Here is a 23,922-nt window from a genome sequence, read left to right on the forward strand (position 1 = left end):
CCCCACCCCTTGGTGGGGTAAGATTCACATGACTTTTCTTGTCTACGTGGTTGAAGCATTCATACACAGATCAAGAGTATGCATAATATGTAGTAAAATATATGAGAAGCATTCAAGCTGCAAAGGCCTAAGAAAATAAAACAGTTTTGACCAGACACCTGAAGCTCGGTAAGGACATGTCCACTCAGCTCCAACCTTGCCACCACCCTGCGCAGTCCAGTGATGCTGGTTTCGGTAGGGCAGCTCTGCATTACCACACTAGCCGTTGCCACCATTGGTACCTTGTTCTCCAAAGGCACGCAAAGAACAAGCAGGCTATATTCAATGTGGAGAGATGCAGGGGGAAAACAGGGATGGTATCGGGAAATACCAAGGCAACAAAGAGAATGGAAGCACAACATGAGAAAAAGAAAATTAATTAAAAGTGAGGTGTGGAGGGAAGATCAAAAACAACTTGTTAGCCAATGGACATCAAAGCAATCCATTGTATAGATATATATAATCGGTACATATAATCATCTGCTAGAGGGCTTAAGGGCTTAGATGATACCTGCTTAAGTTATAATAATATATATAATGACCCATTTAGGCAACTCCAGGTTTCCGCAGTAAAGGGGATTCTTAGCTATGAGGTCTTCAGACATGGGAAAAGCAGCTAGACTCCAATCACACTCTTTAGCCCTCCTAGAATTAGTTATGATGCAAAATACATAGGTACAATTCTAAGGAATTTCTGTAAAATGAGCAAGCCTGGCTGTTCCTGCCTGTTTGTGTTTTTAATCAATGAGTGAAGTCAGAGCCGTGATTTATGAGTTCCTGAGACTCCAGGCTACTGGAATTCCAAGGTCCTAAAGAGCTGCAGTTTCCCCCTCCCCTCTAATGCACTTTTCCTGCTTGTGTCTTATTTCTAGGCATGAATTAAATAGATTAGGCCTTTTTCTTGAATGGAAATACAGTTATGGAGAAAGCTGCACCATGATTGTACTCTCTCTAAACACAGTACTGTGTTGTGCCATGCTCTGTGTTGTGCCATGCTCCCGACATAGTCTATTTTGTGTTACGCCACTTACCCTTGCCAGCCATTTTGTGACTGGTACTCCCAGCACTCTCTCAAAATTCAAAATGTGCACCCATATCCAAAAATGTTAAGTGACCAGTAGTGTGAAGTTTTTAATGCAAAAGACAACACCAGACAACTACTTTTCCACCCACTCCCTTTCTGTCCCCACAGCTGGGATTGCAGCTAACTCTACAGCCATGATACACCATCCATCAGAATTATATTAGACTCTGAACTCATATATCAAGGCAGGCAGCATGGGACTACTAGGCCCTCTTTCATGAAAGGAGTCTGAAGAGGGTTGGAACAAATTTGTTGACCCAGCTTTTTCTGTTCACCTTGGGGGTAGGGGGAGTTGGGGGTGAAAATCCTTCCAAAGTTGGGGGGAATATTCATAGGGAGGAGGAAGGATCACAAGTGAGGTCTATTAAAGGAAAGGTGGAAGCTTGCGAGATAAAACTGTTTATGCAAGGTGAAGTGATGCTGATTTATGCTGTTGAAACAAAGGAAGAAAGATGTCAGAAGCTGCTTTGTTTGAAGAGTAATACCTATTCCTCCTAAGATTGATGAAACTGAAAGAAAACGAACAAGACTGAAATAATATAAAATGATTAAACAATTAAAGGCATTAATTGAAGTTTAGACCATTGGAGATTGTTGAAGAGCATGGGACGGAACTTGGCTACAGAGAAGCCAATCTAGTCATATAGAGGCAAACTAGGAAATTTCCTGGCTTGAGGTTGCTTGTTTTAAGGGGAGGGTGACCATAGACTGAACTGCCAAAGGGCTCATGGAATATGATCTCCACCCTTTTGGATTTGTGAGCTAGTTGCCAAGATGCCTGTGGGGAAATATCTCGGGCCAGATGGTCATCCCTGAAATTCCTTTTCTAAAGTGGAATACAGACTACGAGAGGACTGGACATAAATTTCCAACAGAGTGAACTGTGCTGATATCAGACTATATCAAAACAAATTACGCAGTTCAAATTACGCAGGCTTCTGCGTAAAAGAAAGGGGTACAAACAGTTAGTAAATACTTTGAAAAAGAACGGCATACAACATAGATGGGAGTTTCCTGAAGGGATTTCCTTTTTCTATAAGGAAAAAAGATTCAAGATTACTGAAAGCCAGGAAGTGGGTAAATTTCTGCGTAGATATGAAAAAGATCTTGGGAGGATGGAGGAGAGATATGGAGGGGAAAGTGGAGATACTGATGAGAGAGGAGGCATAAAAAAGAAGGTGAGGGGGCAGAGGGGGGAGGGAGCGGAGGGAGAGGAGGAGGAGGAGGAGGAGGAAGGAGAAGGGCAAGCAGGGGAGGAGGAAGCGGAAGAGGAAGAAGAAGAAGCAGAAAGCAAAACCACCTGAATCTAAATTGGTAACCCACTGGTCTATTAGTAGACAAACGAAGCAATGAACCTAAAAATCTTAACATGGAATGTAAACGGTATGAATGAAAAAACCAAAAGGAATAAAATTATAAGTGTCTTGAAAAGGAAAAAGTTGGATGTAATCTGTATACAAGAGACCCACGTAATTAAAAAGCATAAACACATTCTGATAAACAAGAAATTAGGAGTAGAATTTATAAACTCCACGGCAGAGAAAAAAAGAGGAGTAGTAACATATGTCAATGAAAAATGGGAACCTAAACTGATTTACAAAGATGAGGAAGGGAGGATATTGGGGGTGCAAATTAACTTCCAGGGGGGAAAACTAAATGTGGTAAACATATATGCCCCAAACTCAAACAAGTTAGAATTTTTCAAGAAATTAGAACAAATTTTAATAGAATTAGAAAACAACAGGACGATACTATTGGGAGACTTCAATGCAGTGCCAATACCAGAAATCGATAGACAAACGGAAAAGAAAAAATGAAACCAAGGGAAGCTACCGAAATCATTTGAAGGTTTGGAAGAAAACATGGACTTAGTAGACATCTGGAGACATAAGCATCCAACAGAAAAGCAGTTCACCTTCTTCTCAGAAGTACACAAAAGCTGGGGCAGAATAGATCAAATCTGGATTTCGAGGGAACTTACTTTAAGATCTATAAAAAGTGAAATCCTACCGAGAACCCTCTCTGACCACAATCCGACAACATTGGAAATAAAAGGTGTATCACAGGGGGGTTTTAGATGGAGGTTGAACGAATACTTATTAGATAGCGATGAAATTATTGAAAAAGCTAAAACAACCCTAAAGGAATATTTTGATCTGAACCTCAATGCAGAAACAAACATAGAAGTAGTTTGGGATGCCAGTAAGGCTGTTCTAAGAGGTTTCTTCATTCAACAAAACAATTATAAGAGGAAAATAAGACAGCAAAAGAAAGAAGAAATTCTTGGACAGCTAAGAGAGTGTGAGAAAAAATTAACAGAAAACCCGAAAGATGAACAAAACATACAAACAACAAAAATATTACAAACACAATACTCATTATTAACAAACCAAGAAATTGAATGGAAAATTAAGTTAATGAAGCAAAAATATTTTGAATCAGCGAATAAAACGGGAAAACTACTAGCCTGGCAACTGAGAAGAAGGCAAAAACAAAATGTGATAAACAAAATAAAGATAGAGGAAGAAGTGATAGAAGACCCAAAAAGAATACAAAAAACTTTTCTTAAATTTTATGAGAAGCTATATAAGAAAGAAGAGAAAGATCCAACTCAAATAGAAAAATATCTAGAGGACTGCAGAGGGAAGACCATAACAGAAGAAGAAAGAACTCAGTTAAATAAACCTATAAAAATAGAAGAAATCCAGACTGCGATAAAAAAAATGAAAATGGGAAAGGCCCCAGGACCGGATGGTCTATCTGCCAAATACTATAAAGTTTTAGAAAATCAACTGACACCAGCGCTTTGTGATACTATGAATAACATCTTAGGAGGAGGAAGAATACCAGAGTCCTGGAGAGAAGCTCATATCACGTTAATTCCTAAACCGGATACGGATAAATTGAGTATTAAGAATTATAGGCCGATATCCTTATTAAATAATGATTATAAAATCTTTGCAGATATCATGGCGAATAGATTGAAAAATTGTTTAGTAAATTTAATCCACAAAGACCAAGCAGGATTCCTCCCAAATAGGTTTATGAAAGATAATGTGAGACATATCATAAATATAATTGAATATTTGGAAACCAATAATGAAATACCGGCGGCGTTGATTTTCATAGATGCGGAAAAAGCGTTTGATAACGTTTCTTGGTTGTTCCTAGTAAAATCTATGGAGAAAGCAGGGATTGAGGGCGAATTTATGAAAGGAATAGAGGCAATATACTCAAGCCAATCGGCTAAACTGATTATAAACAATAACCTTACAAATTCATTTAAAATCGAAAAAGGAACAAGACAGGGATGTCCTCTCTCCCCGCTTTTATTTATTATGGTACTAGAAGTGTTAGTGAACAAAATAAGAACAACTCCAGAGATCCAAGGAATTAAAGTAGGACTAAAGGAATATAAACTAAAAGCTTACGCAGACGACTTAATGTTATCCTTGGAAGAGCCGCAAGAAAGTATTAGCAAAGCGCTGGAAGCATTGGAGGAATATGGCAAACTATCCGGTTTTAAATTGAACAAATCAAAGACAAAAATGATGATTAAGAATCTGGGAAAAGATGAAAGAGAAAAATTAGAGAGACAATACGAAATCAAGGTGGCTAGAAAAATTTAATATTTGGGCATATGGCTCACACCAAAAAATATAAATTTAATCCAAGACAATTACTCGACAACATGGAAGGAAATTAAAAAAGACCTAGATACTTGGAACAGAGTTAGACTCTCGTGGATGGGTAGGATGGAGGCAATAAAAATGAATGTACTCCCAAGAATGTTGTTCCTGTTCCAGAATATTCCAGTGATCAGAGGTCCTAAAATATTTAAAGATTGGCAGAAAACTCTTTCGAAATTCATATGGCAGGGGAGAAGGCCAAGGATTAGATTTAAATTACTCACAGACCGAAAGGAGAGAGGGGGCTTTTCAGTTCCGAACCTAAAACTATATTACGAGGCTGCTTGCCTATGTTGGGTTAAAGACTGGATAACCCTAGAAAACACCGATTTATTAGATTTAGAAGGGTCTAACAATAGGTTCGGCTGGCACGCCTATCTGTGGTCAAATAAAGAGAAGGTTCACAAAGGGTTTTCAAGTCATATTATTAGAGGACCACTGTATGAAGCTTGGGAGAAAAATAAAAAACTTTTGGAATGGAAAACACCTTGGTGGCTGTCCCCAACAGATATCCTAATAATCAAAAAAGCAAACATGGAAGAGCAAAGACTGACATATGAAGACCTATTGATAAGATCTGAAGGCAGCTGGAAATTAAGACCATACGAAGATCTGAAAGGAAAATTAACAGGCTGGTTACAGTACCATCAAATAAATGCAATATGGACAGAAGATAAAAAAGTAGGAATGAATGAAAAGAAATCCAAATTCCAGATCGAAATAATTGAAAACAAAACCAAATTATTATCTAAAATGTACAACATATTACTAGAATGGGATACAAAGGACGAAGAAATTAAGGAGGTCATGATAAAATGGGCAATGGACCTGGGACATAACATAGAATATGAACAATGGTCAAAATTATGGAATGACGGAATAAAATTCACGGCAAGTGTTGCAATTAGAGAAAACCTAGAGAAGATGATATATAGGTGGTGTATATAACACCAGTAAAATTAAACAAGATGTACAAGACCGGAAATAAGGCCTGCTGGAAATGCAAAATAAAAGAAGGTAATTTCATACATATGTGGTGGACATGCGAGGAGGTCAAGAAATTCTGGAATTTGATTTACAACGAATTAAAAAAAATATTCAAGTACACATTCCCTAAAAAACCAGAGGCCTTTTTATTAGGTATTATTGGAGAAGAAATAAGGAAAGAAGATAAAACCCTGTTTCAATATTCAACAGCAGCGGCCAGAATATTAATTGCAAAAAATTGGAAAAGCACAAATATACCAACGGTGAGGGATTGGCAAACAAAATTATTTGAATTTGTCGAATTGGCAAAAATGACGCAAAAAATTAGAAAGCAAAAAAATACAAAGCTAATTGACGATTGGAATAAATTTATGGTCTATATTGAAGGAAATTATAGAAACATACCAACTATAGCAGGTCTGTTATAAAACTTACGATGTATAAACCAGTAATCAATACCAGCTGTAGAAGATGAATTTTTTAAATTAAGAAACCTGAAATCAGCAGGGAAGGAAGTCAGTTTGTGTATTTATTTATTTTTTTTATAAATATTTATTAAAGTTTTTAAATATAAATGCACAAATAATAAACAATCTTACTTCTATCACAGACATAATTTCATCACTTCTTTGGACTCCCTCGCGTCTCCCGCTCCCATTTACATCGTTAAAAGTTTTTTCCAAACAAATTATCAACTTGTTTACAATCTCATGTCCACTCATTCAAATATAATCTAGCACTTCTTCCAAAAATTTTTATATTTTCTTTAGTCTCACTTATCATCAAATTCAAATCTAATTTAGTGGTGGCCAATTTTTTATAATCTAGCATCCTTCTTAACATTCAACCAAATTACAATGTTTTTGTAGATACTTCTTGAATTTCTCCCAGTCTTCCTCCATCTTCTCTTCTCCCAGGTCACGGATTCTGCCAGTCATCTCGGCCAGTTGCATATAGTCCATCAGTTGCATCTGCCACTCTTCCAGTGTGGGTAGATCTTGAGTCAGTTTGTGTATTTAAACTATGTACTTAAATTTGTAATGTACATTAGTTGTTCTTTTTTCCTTTTTTTTTCTTATCTCCTATTTGGTAGGATGTGTAGTTGTATTTTTCTTTTAATTTATTTTTCTTTTGTGTATGTTGTAAGAGAAACTCAATAAAAGGAAATTAAAAAAACAAAACAAAACAAAACAAATTCTATACCTTGCTACACAAATACAGTTATCACAATACACAAAGTGCAACAGACTGAATAATAACAACTGTAAACATTTTATACATATACAGTTAATAAGACAAAATGTATTAATATTGGAATTACCGTATTTTTCGCTCCATAAGACACACTTTTTCCCTCCTAAAAAGTAAGGGGAAATGTGTGTCTTATGGAGCAAATGCAGGGGGAGGCAGGCAGGGGGGAGAAGGGACTGACGCGGCCAGTCTGTCCCTTCTCCCTCTCGTAGAAAAGCCCGCAGGAGCCACGCACTCCTTAAAGGGTGCACGGCTCCTGTGGGCTTTTGCGGGGGTATCGCCCGGCTGGAAAGGTTGCGTGCGGCTATGGGAGAAGCTGAGACAGCGAGCGGGATGGATCCCGCTCGCTGTCTTTGCTTCTTTGCTCACTTCAGGGACACACAGAGGTACACAGAACACCTACATTGGAAATTTAAGGACTATTTGAATAATTATTGTAATATTAAAGATTAAAAATTAGAAAGTACCTGAAAGTACCAAAAAGGCCTAGGATTAATTTAGGGGTTATTTAAATAAATGGGATTTAGAACACTAAAAAAAGTGAATAAATTTTACTATAATTGGAATATTGTTGTTTAATAATATTGGAAAGCTGTTACATTCAGACACAAGGAAACTCAGAAGGGAGGGACTAGAGGAAGTCAAGTAATATGTTTATAGGGTTGGATTTTAAAATAATTAAGTTTGTTTTTGTTGTATATTTGTTTGTTGTTTTTTATAGATGTATTCTTTTGTTTTTGTTTTGGTTTGTTTTTCGGTTGTGCAACATTTGTTGCAGTATTTGTTATAATTGTAGAAAACTTAAAAAAAATTATTGGGGGGGATTAAAAATACATGAAAATGTCAGTTACAGATAGGTAGCCGTGTTGGTCTGCCATGGTCAAAACAAAATAAAAAAATTCCTTCCAGCAGCACCTTAAAGACCAACTGAGTTAGTTCTAGGTATGAGCTTTTGTGTGCATGCACACTTCTTCAGATACCAAGTATCTGAACTAACTAACTAGTTATGAGCAAGTATCTGAACTAACTAACTAGTTTGAGCTTTCGTGTGCATGCACACTTCTTCAGATACCAAGTATCTGAACTAACTAACTAACTACCAAGTATCTGAACTAACTAGAACTAACTCAGTTGGTCTTTAAGGTGCTACTGGAAGGAATTTTTTTATTTTGTTATGAAAATGTCAGACATTAAAAACTTCCCTAAACAGGGCTACCTTCAGATGTCTTCTAAACGTCAGATAGTTGTTTATCTCTTTGACATCTGATGGGAGACGCCACTACCAAGAAGGCCCTCTGCCTGGTTCCTTGTAACTTGGCTTCTCGCAGTGAGGGAACCGCCAGAAGGTCCTCGGCACTGGACCTCAGTGTCCAGGCAGAATGATGGGGGTGGAAACGCTCCTTCAGGTATACTGGGCCAAGGCCATTTAGGGCTTTAAAGGTCAGCACCAACACTTTGAATTGTGTTCAGAAACGTACTGGGAGCCAATGTAGGTCTTTCAAGACCAGTGTTATGTGGTCTCCGTGGCCGCTCCCAGTCACGCATGCACACACACACACACACACACACACACACACACCCCACCACCACCACAAGAAGTACTCTGAATATATCCTCTGTTTCCACCATTAGGTGCAATTAACTATGTTTTATTGTTGCATGGACACAAACATTGGATGAGTCAACTCTACCCACATGAATCTCAACTAAAGCATCCATGATAGATGGCCATCCAACCTCTGCTTAAAAACCTCCAATGATGGAGAGTCCACCACTTTCTGAGGGAGTCTTTTCTACTGGTGAACAGCTGTCACTATCAGAAAATCTCCTTTCTTGTAACGTGAATCCATTGGTTCTGATCCTACCCTCCAGAGCAAGAGAAAACAAGCTTGCTCCAACTTTCATGTGACAGCCCTTAAAATATTTGAAGATGGCTATCATATCTCTTCTCAGTCTCCTATTTTCCAGCCTAAACATACGCAACTCTCTCAACCATTCCTCATAAGGCTTGGTTTCCACACCCTTAATCATCTTGCGTTGCCTTCCTCTGCATGCGTTCCAGTTTGCCAATATCCTTCCTAAATTGTGGCATCAAGAACTGGACACAGTACTCCAGGTGTGGTCTGAACAAGGCAAAATTAATCAGTACTATGATATAGACACAGTACTTTTCTTGATGCAGCATAGAATAGCATTAGTCTTTTTTTGCTGCTGCATCACACTTGCCACATGTGAAGCCTGTGGTCTACTAAGACCCCTAGATCCTTTTCACATGTACTACTGGCAAGCCAGGAGACCCCTATTTTATATTTGTGATGCCCCCCCCATCTAGTGAATCCAAATTACCACTGTGGCTTACTCATGAAAGAAAACTGAGATGTCAGGAATGTACCTCAAGCATGGAAAGGCAAGGTTTCCTGCCTGCTACCCTCTCAGATTAATTCAGTTGCTCCCCCTGTCCTGCCCATCTCAGTTTTGAGACACTCCAGTCTTCTAATTATCATGCTGGTACACTGTGTACATCTTTAGGCATGCACTTGTGTATGCAAGCAAGTGAAAAGAAGGCTCCAATGTGGCAAAAAAGAAGCTCCTTCAGTGTGGAAATAAGCTTTGGTACCAATGAAATGGGAAAAAAGGAGCAGGCAAAGTGCAGCAGAAGACACATCATGCCCAAATCCAGCCATGTGTGCCAGCCATGATGATACTGCAACACTGACTAAAATGATTCTGTCTCCTATATTCTGTCAGAGCACATCAAGTTTTTATCTGAACAACTAAGGTCATATTTCAACCATTTTTGATGCTTGGAACTTAGGTAGCTTTCAGCACAATTGCAGTGCAATTATTATTTTATGGGGCTTACTTCCTCTCTAGATCTTCTTAGGACTGCAGCTTTCTGAAGGGACCCCCTAACTATATGCATAAAGAACAGGCTGCTCCATATAACATAATTCCACAAGCTGGACACAAGAATCATTGAATTTTGTCAGATGTTTATCTTTTAAAAAGAAATATGGCTAGCCAACCCCAATGTAGCATTTCCATAGGACAGCTAATCATGTAATAAGTTCAGCACCAAATTGTAGTACAACAGAAGAGACTTATACACTGACCCCATGGAGATTCTGCAGATTCTATATCTTATATGCAACCAAAGCCTTAGCATCAAAACTAAATATTTTACTTACATCATGTTTGTTTCCAGATAAGCACTTTTTGTGCTGCCAGTACTATGTTGATCCAAATATTATGCAAAACGATATTTTAGATGCATTTCCCTCTAGTGAGGTAGGCAAATCAGTCAAATCTCCCTCCTCCCATTTAATGGCTATGTACTGGCATTTTGTCCCCTTTCATGAGGTGTCCTACATTGCACCCTTTTACGTGGCTGCAACAACGTATGTCCAATGTCCCCCCAGGTGCCCACAATGAAATGAGATTTGTATAACATAATGCTATTCCAGCAAGTAACATTTTAAATAAAAAACAAATTGCTCACTATCAAGAGCAAACATACACATGCAAAAAAGTGAGGCGAGTTGAACAATCTTAAAAACACATACTTTTTATTAAAAGACGAGTTAGACCAGCTCAGCTTACATCTGAAGTATGATTAGAACCCCACTGTAAAACAATTACCAAGACTCCGTTTTGATATTTGATGTTGGAAAAAGAAAAAGACCTCATGCAGATTGAAGTGTCTTGTATGCCCCAGCAAGTATATTTTACTGCTGATTTTCTATGAATAAACATATGCTAAGAATTGCTGAAACACACTGCTGGTTTTAAACATGCCTAATGTAGTATTAGAGGTTTGTTTTCCAGAACTGCCTGCCTCCATTTATCAGCTTCTTCCCTCCAGCTGGTAAAGAATATCATTGATATCAACTCTGGTCAGCTGTCTCGCCCAATACACTCTCATCTATGGAAAAAGATATTGGAAGGCACTAGCAGGAAGCAAGACTGAAAAAAGTATGAATAAATTGTTTCTGGCAATTTAGAAGGCAGATTGCACTTTACCAGTGTGAATCAATAATAACTGCAAAAATTATGTATCATCAAATTCATTCTAGTGCAAATATTATGGTTTGGGTGTGGGAAAGTACTGATTTTACAGAAAAGGAGGACATTATCTGTTCTGGGCTATTCCAGCATTCCCGCCTTTCCATCTTTCATCTTTGAGAGTAATTGCAGTATAGGTATCACACAATAAGAACATTTGACAGTTTTCTTAATTTTAAACTGAAACACACACTCCTGTACAATTAAAGTCTCAAGGTCATCCAGAACTAAATAAAACCTGGCTGTAATATTAAAATCCTTCTTTATTTAGCAGAATTATCTCAGCTATATGAAGGCATAGTTAAAGTAGTGACCTCCAGCCAATCTTTGATTATTTGAACATGTAAATATATTGAATATATTTGAAATTTATTTCAATATATTTCAATATACTAAAATTTATGATTTGCACCCTTTCTGCACATAAGGGTTACCAAGTGACTAAAATAAGTGTCCAGATTTAACAACAGCAACAACAACAACATTTATATCACCACCACCACAACAACATTAACATTTATACCACAACAACAACATTTATACCCCGCACATCTGGCTGGGATGCATAGCCATGCACAGTGATATTTACATCATTCAATGGTGGGGTTTTTTTTGGGGGGGGGTGAGGTTGATTTATTTTAACAGAACAATTTACATTAGTACTTTCCATAGACAGATGCTAACATCTGTGCTGGAAAGTTAAATTATAAGTTCCTACAAAATGAACATTTTTCTATTTAAAAAATGTGTATGTTTCTTAGTGAGAATGTCACCATTACCAATCATATAATTATATGTACAAGGACAACACTGCAGAGATGCTTCTTTAAGTTGCATTGCTTCCAATCAAGTACCAAGGGGACTGTAAGAATCAGGTTTATTTCTGTCAAAACAGGAAGCTCCCAGTGCAGCAGCTTAGATTTATTGCACGATTTATCTCTATTTGTCAACTCACTCACTTTAGTTGGGAATTTAAGGGTTTACTCAAAGTCAGAATTAAATGAATCGGTAACATTGTCTAAGAAAGCTTTTGCAGCATCTGCCCACGCAAGTCACCACATGCCAGCAATGAGCTCCAGTGTTTGTGGGGTGGGGGGAGAGAAACCTCTCTGTAGTTGACATTCCTTGCATTTTCTGAGCACCCACTGAACTTAAAACATGTGTAAGAAACTACTCAGAGTTGTGAAACACATGTGCACAAGACCTGGCCCAGCCACTGCAACACTCAAAAGAAAGCATTCTGCCACTCTCTTAACTTTTTTTTATTTAAAAAAATCAGCCAATCAACACAAGATGTGCTATGAGTTTTGCTCCAAAAACCTAATCTCCAAGATTTCTGAACTAGAACAAAGTGCTAAATATTTAATGTAAGCAAATGCTGTATTAAAAAACTGTACACACTTTTCTGATTTTCTATTAAATTCAAAGCAGAACAAGAGTGAGATGGCTGACAAAGCAGCATTTAATTCTGAGCTATATCTAGACCAGAAGACCCAAGCTAATTTACACAGGCAAACAGTCACAGTTCACATAATCACATACAGCACAATATGACAGGGGAATTAGAGGGCCTGGAAAGCATGTCTGAACTACAAGCTAGCTGCTCTAAATGTATTAAATGCAGACATTTTATTCTAAAAAGGCTTTTTTATTTTAAGTTTAAAAATCATACAGAGGTTTGAGCAGGGGGCAGAGTGGGGGGGAAAGGTGCGAAAACTAAAGCTGCTTGTCTTCTTTAAGCATAGAGAAGCTTCTGTATTTCTTTTTAAAATAACTTGGCATATGCTACAAGGTGACAGTCCTCATTATAAAATCTTTTCTATTACAGCAGAGCTTTCCAAACTTTTCATGTCGGTGACACTTTTTAGACATGTATCATTTCATGACACAGTAATTCAGCTTTACTAGCAAGCAGGTGGTTAAACTAACCCCTTTCACACGACACACTGCAGTCGACACACTAATGTGTCATGGCACACAGTTTGGAAAGCTCTGCATTACAGGATACTAATGGTACAAGGTTGCCATCTTATAAGATATAATCACTCTATTACCATTTGTTTATAGAGAGCTAGCTACCAGACACCATTCAGAAACCAAAAACTGAAGAGCTGTATTACCTATTGGTAGTAACAAATAAACACTTTTTAATCCCTAATCAATCACAATCACAATAATTACAGTTATCAATCCAGTTTGGGAGTCAAATGTACTCCAAGAAAGCCATAAAAATGTGAACATCTTGGGGGGGGGGGTCATATTAAGCAAGGCATCTAAATTATATATTTATTTACTTATTTATTAAATTTTTATGTTGCCCTTCATCTGAAGATCTCAGGCCGTTTCACAACAGAAAAATACAAAACAAGAATACAAAATACTGTACATATTGAGAGCCTTCCTTTTTCAATAAAACAATACAGATTCAAATAGCTCACCTGGGTAAATAATACTCCCCACCTACAGTAACGGTGTGCAGATTCTAACTGACCCTACAGTTTTTAAAATACAATAACAATGCAATAACGAGTTGCAACCTGTAAATAAATACACAAACACACTTGGCAACTGCATGAAGAAAGACACTGTGGAATTTTTTTTGTCACTGTTTCAACCACAGATATGAATCCTACCCCTTTTCTTGATATCTGCTCGAGGCAAGCTGACTACATTTCTAGGCTCATCCCAGAGTTCAATGAACTCGAGACTCACGTCTGCTAAGGAGATTCATTGAACAATCGTTCCAACCAATATAGGCATTTAAATGGCATGAGCTACTATGTAAGAGAATGGAATAAACATTGGACACCACAGGATCATGACTTTGGAAGTGTATGTGAAAGCAGAGGTGTTGTGTTTTTTTAATAAATGATGATCTCAGGCTTGGATTTGTGATCCAAGACCGCTGCATCTGTCCTTCCTTCCTTTGCTACATAAAGCTTACAAAACTGTCAAATATTTTAGAAGACCCACACTGCTGCTGCTGCTGCTGCCGCCGCTGCTGCTGTCACTTCCAGAGTGATGGGCAAGAAACTCTGTAGGAATGCTAGTGTGTCTGTTCTCAATGTGCCAACAAGAGCTCAATTTTTCTTAACTAATTCCCCAGCTACTTTGTGCACTAGTGAAAAGGGGTAACAGTTATATTTTAGCCAGAACCCTGTAAACCCTGTAAACCCTCTCAATCACTATCCAAGCTATGTTCTGAGTTTCAGGGGCAAATCCCTCTTTCTGCTTAGTCATAATTTGGATTCTCTTTTTCTGCTTAGCCAGTATTTTATAAATAAATTTAATAAACAACAAACAAACAAACAAAATGATGGAAAAAATATTTTGTGTCACAAATTCAAGTTTTTTCCAGGATTTTGTACACCTGTGGGATACTGCTGAGCCCTAAAGCAGTTTACAGTGACATTTAGAAAAATAAGTAATTTGAAAAGAGACAAAATATTGTATTTCCACCCTCCATGCTACTTTCTCACAAGCAAATGGAAATAACATATTTTAGTCTAACAATTGGTAGACATAAAGGAAACCTACTTTTTTCTAGCACAGTTGGGTTACATTTGACTTCAGCTATCAACTGAGAGTTAAAGCTTTCTTTGGATGCAAAATAATACATCACATTTAAAAATTAATTGCAATTATAAATTATGAAGGCCTAGAAAGACCACTGCAGAACAGCAGTCATCTGTAACAGTTTATTATAGAAAACAAAACAGCAACAAGAGCATAGTGCAGCCCTTTACAATTGAATGTTTTCATTGGTAATATGTGCATTTCACAGCAAATCTGCAATTTGCTCCTGCCCTAGCACAGTCCATGGTTTGCTCTTGGCTTACCAATCATAATATGTTTGGAGTGAACAAATCATGATCTCTGGTCTGGGTGTAACAACAGGTGCAGATAAAAAACATTCAAAACAAGAATACACTGCATCACCATTAGGAAGAACTTCCTAACAGTAAGAGCTGTTTGACAGTGGAATTTGCTGCCAAGGAGTGTGGTGGAGTCTCCTTCTTTGGAGGTCTTTAAGCAGAGGCTTGACAACCATATGTCAGGAGTGCTCTGATGGTGTTTCCTGCTTGGCAGGGGGTTGGACTCGATGGCCCTTGTGGTCTCTTCCAACTCTATGATTCTATGATTCTATGACCATAAAAGATGGTAACATAATGCTCTCTACCAAAGAAACAACCTCATAATTTTCTGAATTTTACTCCACTCTATATACCCGCCACAACCCATCTGAGCAGGAAATCAGAAATTTCCTAGCAGGACTGACCATGCAGAATTCATCCAACAAGAATTCATGGACAGTCCTATCACCCTGGAGGAAATAGAGATGGTCCGCAAAAACCTGAAATCACACAAAGCTCCAGGCCTGGATGGCTTTACAGCAGAATTCTATAAGAAATTCAAAGAAACCTTGATGCCCTACATGACCCGCTTGTTTAAAGGGGTGACCTCCTCCAAAATAGTCTGTATCCCAAACAACTCAAAGACAGCCTCAAAGTAGAATCATACCACCCAATCTCACTGATAAATCAAGACAACAAGATATTCACATCAACCTTAGCTAACCACCTAAAATAAGGTTGCCATATTTTGAAGAGTGAGAAAAAATGATACATTTGCTGACTTCTACTTTTAACTACAGATTGCATTGACGACTCTCATTTTAAATACTCCTACTATATGTAGTCTATAGAAGCTGTGATATATTGCTAGTAACAATGTTCTTAGCTTTCAACAAAATAGTAATAATAATAATAATAATAATACATATTGCTCCCTCATTTGTCACAATAAAGTATTTGGGTTCATGTTCACATCTTTGTGAACATAAGTATGCACAGAACAATTTATTAAACTGTTGGATTCTCCTTAAGGGCTGGGGGATGTTAAATCTTGCCCTCCCAGACTCCAATATCTTGTAGCTGAGCCACCATCCTTTTAGTTTTAGTTCAGCCACAAGAGAAGGGACTTATATACAGTTGTATGTGGCCTGTTTAAGATGCTGCTCTGTTGTGATTCTCTGCTGCAGACTAGCTTAGCCAAGTTCCTTAGATCTGAGTCTAATGCACTAGGGGCGACCGGGGGGGGGGGATGGGTTACTGTAACCAAAAAACCCAAACAACCCCCCCCCGGGACATTTAGCCAAATTTTAAAAATCTGCCCAGACAGAAATTTTAATCCTGAAAAGGGGGGTGTGTCTGGGGAACACATTGCAACCCTAAATCTTCTTACGCAAATTAATAGCCCCAGACCAGGCTGGCTTCATCCCTGATCACAAAAAACTTTGAACAAAAGTTTACTACCCCCTCTTCTCTCCCCTCTCTCTGCCCCTTTCCCCCCCAACCTTATACTGTATGCAACATTTAAGTCTCACATCAAATATAACTGATCTGTAAAAATGGACTTTATGATCTGAAAATAGAGATGATGTATGCACCTTTGTAACCTAATAAAATCTTTAATAAAAGCATTATTTAAAAAAAGAAAAGTAGATCTATCAGAAAGATCATTAACCATTTCAAGAACTTCTTAGAGTTAGTACATGGCTATGACATTTTATCACTTTAGTCCAGTTGAAAGATTTAACTTTTAAAAGAAGAAGATGAGCAAATAAGATAACATCTTGAATTGTTTACACAGAAACATAAGTAGCACTGAATGGCTACAGGAATTAATGTGAAGGCAACACAACATACGAAACTGGTCAAGAATTATAGCACCTTCCACAAAGCATACTCTTCTTTTGTGCACTTTTATACAGAGATGCTGTTGATAAATATATATATTTTTATTCTGTGCATAGCTACACTTCATCACACTGAAAGGGTCAAACTACACACCATGTTAACTATATATTTGAATTCAGTGATTGGGAGTCACATCTTTTTAAAAACTCACAACAGTCATGAAGGTCCACAGTCCAGATCATGACCAAGGCCCCTGCCTCCATTCTGTTTTCCCACTGAAAATCCCTGCCAGATACTATTTTCTGCCATTAGCTGTTTGAAGGGTGTGATTTTCACCGAGAAAATGGCATGGGTGGTGAGAAAGGGTTAAGTAACTTGAAATTTTTGACATTTAACCATTTGATATCAATGTGAAATGTAAAAAAATAATCTTAAAATACTGCAAAGCGGCAATGCTTTTACTTTCCTAAATTAAAAGTTGCATGTTTCTTCTCTGACCACTGTGTGGTGCTATAAACCTTAAGAAAAACTTTTGAGAAAACTTGGAAAATCTATTTGAAGGCAGTACTATATTGGCATTCTATTTTATTGCTTTAACTGCTGTTTTTTATACTGAATTACACAGTGCAGTAAATTCAGTGATAATGGACCAAAAATACAATGAAGGCATGAATTTAATACAGATTTTAAAAAGCACATTATATTTTTTAACTGTATGCATATGGACAGCAATGTCTATATAAATTGAGTCTACTGATAAAAAATGGCATTAGTGTTAAAATAATTTGAGTAGGGATTCAACTAATGAGTCCCATCAGTGAAAGCCCCGCACAAGGAGTTTGTGCAATGGAGCTTTCCCAAGTCTCTCCCCACCCCCACAATTGGATTGAGGGAGTCAGGAGAACCCCCAGAACAGCATTGGGGGGGGCAGTCTATCCGGCAAGCTGAAATGTTTGTACTGATGGAAGATCAGCTTAGCACAATACTGAATTTTTCCCAATCCATTTATAAGCCAGTGGAATGCATTAATATGATTTAGTTCAGATGGCAACAGGAAACCATGGTCATGAGACAAGCACTACCTTCTCCCATGCACGAGGGGTGAAAACTAGAAGGTGCCTATCCTGGTTAGTTGCAGACAGTTCAGTCTGTACACAGCCACAAACCAGGACTGAGAAAAGCACAATTCCCCACTTACGTTTTCTATGACAAATGTCCACTCTTTGTCTTCAAATTCCTCAGCATGGGGATCCTAGAAGTAAAAAATGCAATGTTAAGTTCATTTCTGAACGATAGACAAAAAGTCTTGCTAGTAACACTATTCTGTATTTTCTTTTATTTATTCTTCACATTTATTCAGAAAATTCTAAATGTAAAGGTCTAAGGAAATGATAAGGTCTCACTTGGTGCCAAAAATATATCAGAGAAGGTGCAAGTCTTCCCGGGCCAGGCATTCCATAGGAAAGGTGGCACAGCCCAAAAGGCCACCCCCCCCCCATGGCTACTTGCCTCACCTCTGAAGGTGGGAGAACTATAGAAAGGTCATTGGTTTCTATCTTAACAAACAAAAAGGCTCATGGGGTACTGACGTTTCCTCAAGACCACAGTTTTTCCAGGATTTATTTTAGTTTATCAGTCCATATTCACTCCATCACTGATCCAGAAATCAATTCAGCACCTTCAACGTATCAACTGATGAAAGAAATGGAACTAGAGACTCAACACTACAAATCTTCTGATAATCTTACTCAGTTGTTTTGTGTAGGTGCTAAACAGCATTGGGGACAAGCTGGAATCCCATGTCTGTTGTATACAGTGCTTATTTTCTAAAAAAAAATTTTGGGGTACTCTCATTTTCCTACTCATTTTGTGTTCTTGCACCAATCTCTGGAAATGGTTGTCTAGGTATGAACAGAAACACTGAAGTACAGTACCCCCAGGTCACAAGACAGGCAGCCTAGCTAGAAACACACATAAGTTGATGGCATCACAGGGTGGGCGCCACTACCGAGAAGGCCCTCTGCCTGGTTCCCTATACCTTCACTTCTCACAGTGAAGGAACTGCCAGAAGGCCCTTGGAGCTGGACCTCAGTGTCTGGGCTGAACGATGGGAGTGGAGAAGCTCCTTCCGGTATACAGAGTTGAGGCCATTTAGGGCTTTAAAGGTTAACACCAACACGTTGAATTGTGCTCTGAAACGTACTTACGTACGGTAGTTCTTAATATCACAAGTACAACACTCCGTCTCTAAGTTGAAAGTGTTACTGGATTTCTAGATTTAGACAGCAAACATTTAAGGGCTGCAGCCCTGCACATGCTTGAGAGTAAAATCTGTTTAATTTAATAGAGCTTACTTCTCAGTTTGCCCAATCTGCCTAGCCATGCTAGACTTTACAGGTAATTTTTACCTGTAAGATGTTTGAGGACAACAGAGAGGTCATTTTGGATTTGGATGAGCTGTATTTTCATCTATGTGTATGAACATTTTCTAAAGATACAGTGGCCTGCCTCTATATTATGCAAAATATTCAGCCCATTGACTGATTGCCTAAGCTTTTAAGTAGCAGGTTTTCAAGTATCCACTGGTGAATGCTAAGAGGCTATACTTAACATTCTCATTAGTAACTGAAGCCCAGACTTACCCTCTAATCCTACCAGCAACACCATTTCAACAGCCACTTACAGATTCAGACACACTACAATCTGTATCACTTCTGAAAACACATGGCTTGTCTATCTTAGTTCCTGTTCTTCACCTATGCTACTATTTCAGATTGCTGCTTTACAAATAGAATCGAGCCTTTATCTCAGATTCCTATATAGCTCTGGATTAGTTATAATCTCTCAGCATTTGTTGCCAACACAGATAATAAGCCAGCAGCTCAGCTGTGATCTTGAGTTGTAACCAGTGCAAACAGTTGCTGCTGGAATACAGGGCCATTTTCATCACTGTCACTAAAACTACAGGGCAGACATTTGCTTCTCTCTTCCTGTGGGGAATTGTTCAGCAAAGCCAGTCAGTCACTTGGACACAACGGTCCCTAGCTGCCATAGTAGCCTTCATCTTTCTAACACAGAGGGGTAGCCTCAGGAGAATACGATGGCTTTAATTGTTTTTCTGTTTGGTATTAATGGGGGCACATCTCTCACTCTTCCAATTTGACAAGAGCTGAGTTGACTGACAGAGGATGGTAGTTACTTTGATGAATCTGGAACCAGGGGTGCAGTCTTGCATATGTGATGCAAGAAGTATCCCTCTGCTAGTGTTGTAACTCACCCTGAGACCTCAGGGTGAAAACAGGTAATAAATTGTAATGGTGGTGGTGATGCTGCTGATGGTGATGGTAACAGAGATCATAAACCATGACCTTGCAAAGGCATCTGCCTCACTGCAACACTTTCTTCCTTCAACCCCAGATGCACCAATGGCCTAGTTCTTACTGAGGTGATATACCTGTGCTGTGTCTAGGTTTCATCCATTCAAACTGCTAAGACGAGGGCGCTCACATGACCCTGAATACAACAATATTCTTCATAAGTATGTGAGAGGATTTTCAACTTAGCTTTCTCCCTGATATATTAGTTTTCTATATGTAGGATTTGTGTTTGTGTGCCAGATCATTTTACCAAATTAGCTCCCACCTGCAGCCTGAAGGGGCACTGCCAAGACACAGGGTACTACTTAGGGAGGACAAGGCAACCAAGGCTCTTTTTAAGCAATTGTCTACACACACACACACACACACACACACACACACACACACACTTGTACTTTTAAGGTATGGCTGCTTGTAACCAGTTTAGTCTTTCTCACTAAAGCTACAATTCGCCTATATGATAACAATTCCAGTACGGTGTGAAGTAGAAACAAAACAGCTTAATGTTTAGTTTAACTACAATTTACATAATATTACCAAAGTCCAGTCGCGAATTCCAGGTCATGTGGCCAGCATGACTAAGCCGCTTCTGGAGAACCAGAACAGTGCACAGAAACGCCATTTACCTTCCCGCCAGAGCGGTACCTATTTATCTACTTGCACTTTGACGTGCTTTCGAACTGCTAGGTGGGCAGGAGCAGGGACCGAGCAACGGGAGTTCACCCCGTTGCGGGAATTCAAACCTCCGACATTCCGATCGGCAAGCCCAAGTCTCTGTGGTTTACACCACAGCGCCACCCATGTCCCAGACAGCAATTTGGATGTCTCTAAATGCAGATTGTGATGGGAACTGCAGTCTAAGAATATGACATCATCATGCTAGTGTTTTAAACCCAATCAGCAGTAACTCTCCATAAAGATACCTGATAACAGATGGTGCAGCATTTCAGAAGGAACTTGACAGACAATATTTAAAGGAGCAGTCCTTTTGCTGGTGCCTGACATTTTATTACATGGAAAGTGTATAGAGTATATAGTTTAGAAATGTACATAGCTAGAACTTTTTGAAAACAGGAAAGGTTAGCTAATGTCTATCAGCTTTACCAATGTGATAACAACTGAAGGCTGCAACCATATGCGCATTTCCTGGGGAGTAAATACCAATAGTTCAGTGGTGCTGACTTCTGAGTAAACATATAGGATCATGCTGCAAGGATGTGATCTAGTTTCATACTGGAATAACTAACATGCCGTTCAATCCCATACATATCTACTCAGAAGTACTCCCAAATTAACTTGCATAGGATTTCAGCCTGATCACTTCATCTCTGTTGGTAACAGCAGGATCAGGGCTAAATCCTAAAACCATTTATTTGGAAATACAGTCATACCTCGGGATTCAGGGTAAGTATTTTCGGGTTGCGCTCTGCGGCGACCTGGAAGTAACAGAGTGTGTTACTTCCGGGTTTTGCCACTCGCGCATGCGCAGACAGTCAAAATGATGTCACACGCATGCGCGGAAGCAGCGAAACGCGACCTGTGCATGCGCAGTCGCGTCTTATGTTCTGTTCAGGATGCAAACGGGGCTCTGGAATGGATCCCGAGGTACCACTGTATAGGACTGGCTTCAACTAATGAGTCCCACTAGTGGAAGTCTGTGCAAAGGACGTCTGCTTGTGCAACGGGATTTTCTTAACTCATCTCCCATGTCCCCCTAAGTTGACTCAGGAGGGTTGAGAGAAACCCCAGTATAGCACACAGCAGGGTGAGAGGGAGGACCATTTCACCTTGCAAGCTTAAATGTTTGCACAGGTGGAACAATTGCCATAGTGTTATGCTGAATTTTGACCAAAGGTTTTTTCATTCTTTCAATGGTGCATACCTGCAAGAAAGCTTGGTTAGGACTGCAGTCTTACTGAAGGCAACAGTAGAAAATGTAGAATCAGATGTTCATAGCATTTCCTGTTTATTATTAAATCTATGAAATTGGAACAATTAAAGACAAGCTAAAACAACATAGTTACCTTGAAAAGTGTCACAGTGATTTCAATGTTTTCAGGAACAGGCCACACAACAACACCACGATATGGATTTTTTATTCCTGGCTGCCAGCTATGAGCCTGAAGAAACGTTGGGGAGGAGAAAAGCAATTGGAAAAAATGGATTAAAGTACAGAGCAAATTCAGCCAAATATATGCAGAAACAACATGCACAGTACTAGACTGCAGGTTTCAAAAAGGTGAGAAGGATTCTCTCCCTCAATATTTTAATTTTCTTGAAAGTGTTGGAAAAGACACAATGTTGATTTGGTTGAATACTTTTTGTTCAGAGGCTTCGTTCATGAATTGTCTGATGGCTAGGCTGAGGCTGGGAGCAGTTTCCTGTTCTGCTCCCAGACTAATATTGTGACTAACTTAACTACTCCTAATTCCTCTCCTGCACAACCTCCACCTTCAAATGTATAGACCAGGGGTCACCAAAAGTCTTTCTCTGGTGCCACTGAGCAGGTGCCCCAGACTCTGAGCTTTCATGTAGAAGAAAGCATCTAGCCTTCTTACAAAGGAAGTTATAGAGCAAAATGTGTACAGTATTTTTTGCTCTATAAGACTCACTTTTTCCCTAAGTAAGGGGGAATGTGTGTGCATCTTATGGAGCGAATGCAGGCTGCGCAGCTATCCCAGAAGCCAGAACAGCAAGAGGGATTGCTGCTTTCACTGTGCAGCGATCCCTCTTGCTGTTCTGGCTTCTGAGATTCAGAATATTTTTTTTCTTGTTTTCCTCCTCCAAAAGTCTTGTGGTCTGGTACGTCTTATAAAGCGAAAAATACGGTAATTACCTTCAAAGTGATTTCTGTGAAATGAGAGCAAGTGCCGTGTGGCTACCTTGAATATTTTTCCTGGAACTGATAAATGCTCAGGCTGTTGGTGTGCAAAATCAATTTGTATGATCTCCATAAGTAAAACCAGCAGAGCGTGGCTGATTTCACATGAGAAGCACAAAGTTACCTCTAGTTTTGTGTTTTATCATGATCCCCAGAGCAGCTATTTGGCACTGCCACCCCAGCACATTTTCAAATGTACCCAACTGCTGAGCCTTGTTGTAGACGAATTCATGGAAGATACCTTTTCAATGGCTACTAGCCAAGACAAGTGGGATTTGCAACACAATTTTGCAGTGTAAACCAAGCACCTAAAGGAATCTCATCTTGGCAGGGGTAGGAAGAAGAGTTCTGGAGAAATTAACTCAAATCATAATCACCCCCAAAGTTACTTGCTCTAAGGTGTCACAATGGGTGAGCAGGTCAATTGCCTGCCCTTCATATACGACATGCAAAATTTTGTCCCTCTGCTGCTCTCAGCTTGTTTGGTATAATAAGCAGCCTGCCTGAATTTTAGTTTTGTAGACAGGGGTAGCCAATATGGTGCCCTCCAGATGTTTTGGACTATAATTCCAATAATTCCAATAATCCCTGGTCATTGGCCAACTGGGACAGATGGGAGCTTCCGTCCTTAACATCTGGAAGATCCCATGTTGACTACCCCATGCTGAAGAACCCCCTTCTCTCCAGGGTGAACTACCGTCAACATACTATAAGGCAGTGGTGGCCAAACTTGGCCCTCCGGTTGTTTTGGAACTACAATTCCCATCATTCCTGACCACTGGTCCTGTTAGCTAGGGATGATGGGAGTCGTAGTCCAAAAACAACTGGAGGGCCAAGTTTGGTCACCACTGCT

General features: G+C 39.0%; 1 protein-coding gene across 4 annotated transcripts in view; it reads right to left on the reverse strand.

Annotated features, from left to right (window-relative positions):
* The window catches only part of EHBP1 (EH domain binding protein 1), a 279,413-nt gene that overhangs the window by 203,690 nt on the left and 51,801 nt on the right, over positions 1-23,922 (reverse strand). For all 4 annotated transcript variants that reach the window (XM_081855472.1, XM_081855475.1, XM_081855473.1 and 1 more), the window contains exons 4-5: positions 22,213-22,308; positions 18,010-18,063 (exon numbers count right to left, since the gene is read on the reverse strand). In XM_081855472.1, coding sequence (XP_081711598.1) covers positions 18,010-18,063; positions 22,213-22,308 — 150 coding nt within the window. The remainder of the gene's footprint in view (positions 1-18,009; positions 18,064-22,212; positions 22,309-23,922) is intronic.

Source organism: Podarcis erhardii (assembly GCF_964252035.2).
Source record: "Podarcis erhardii genome assembly, chromosome: 3".
NCBI lineage: Eukaryota > Metazoa > Chordata > Lepidosauria > Squamata > Lacertidae > Podarcis > Podarcis erhardii.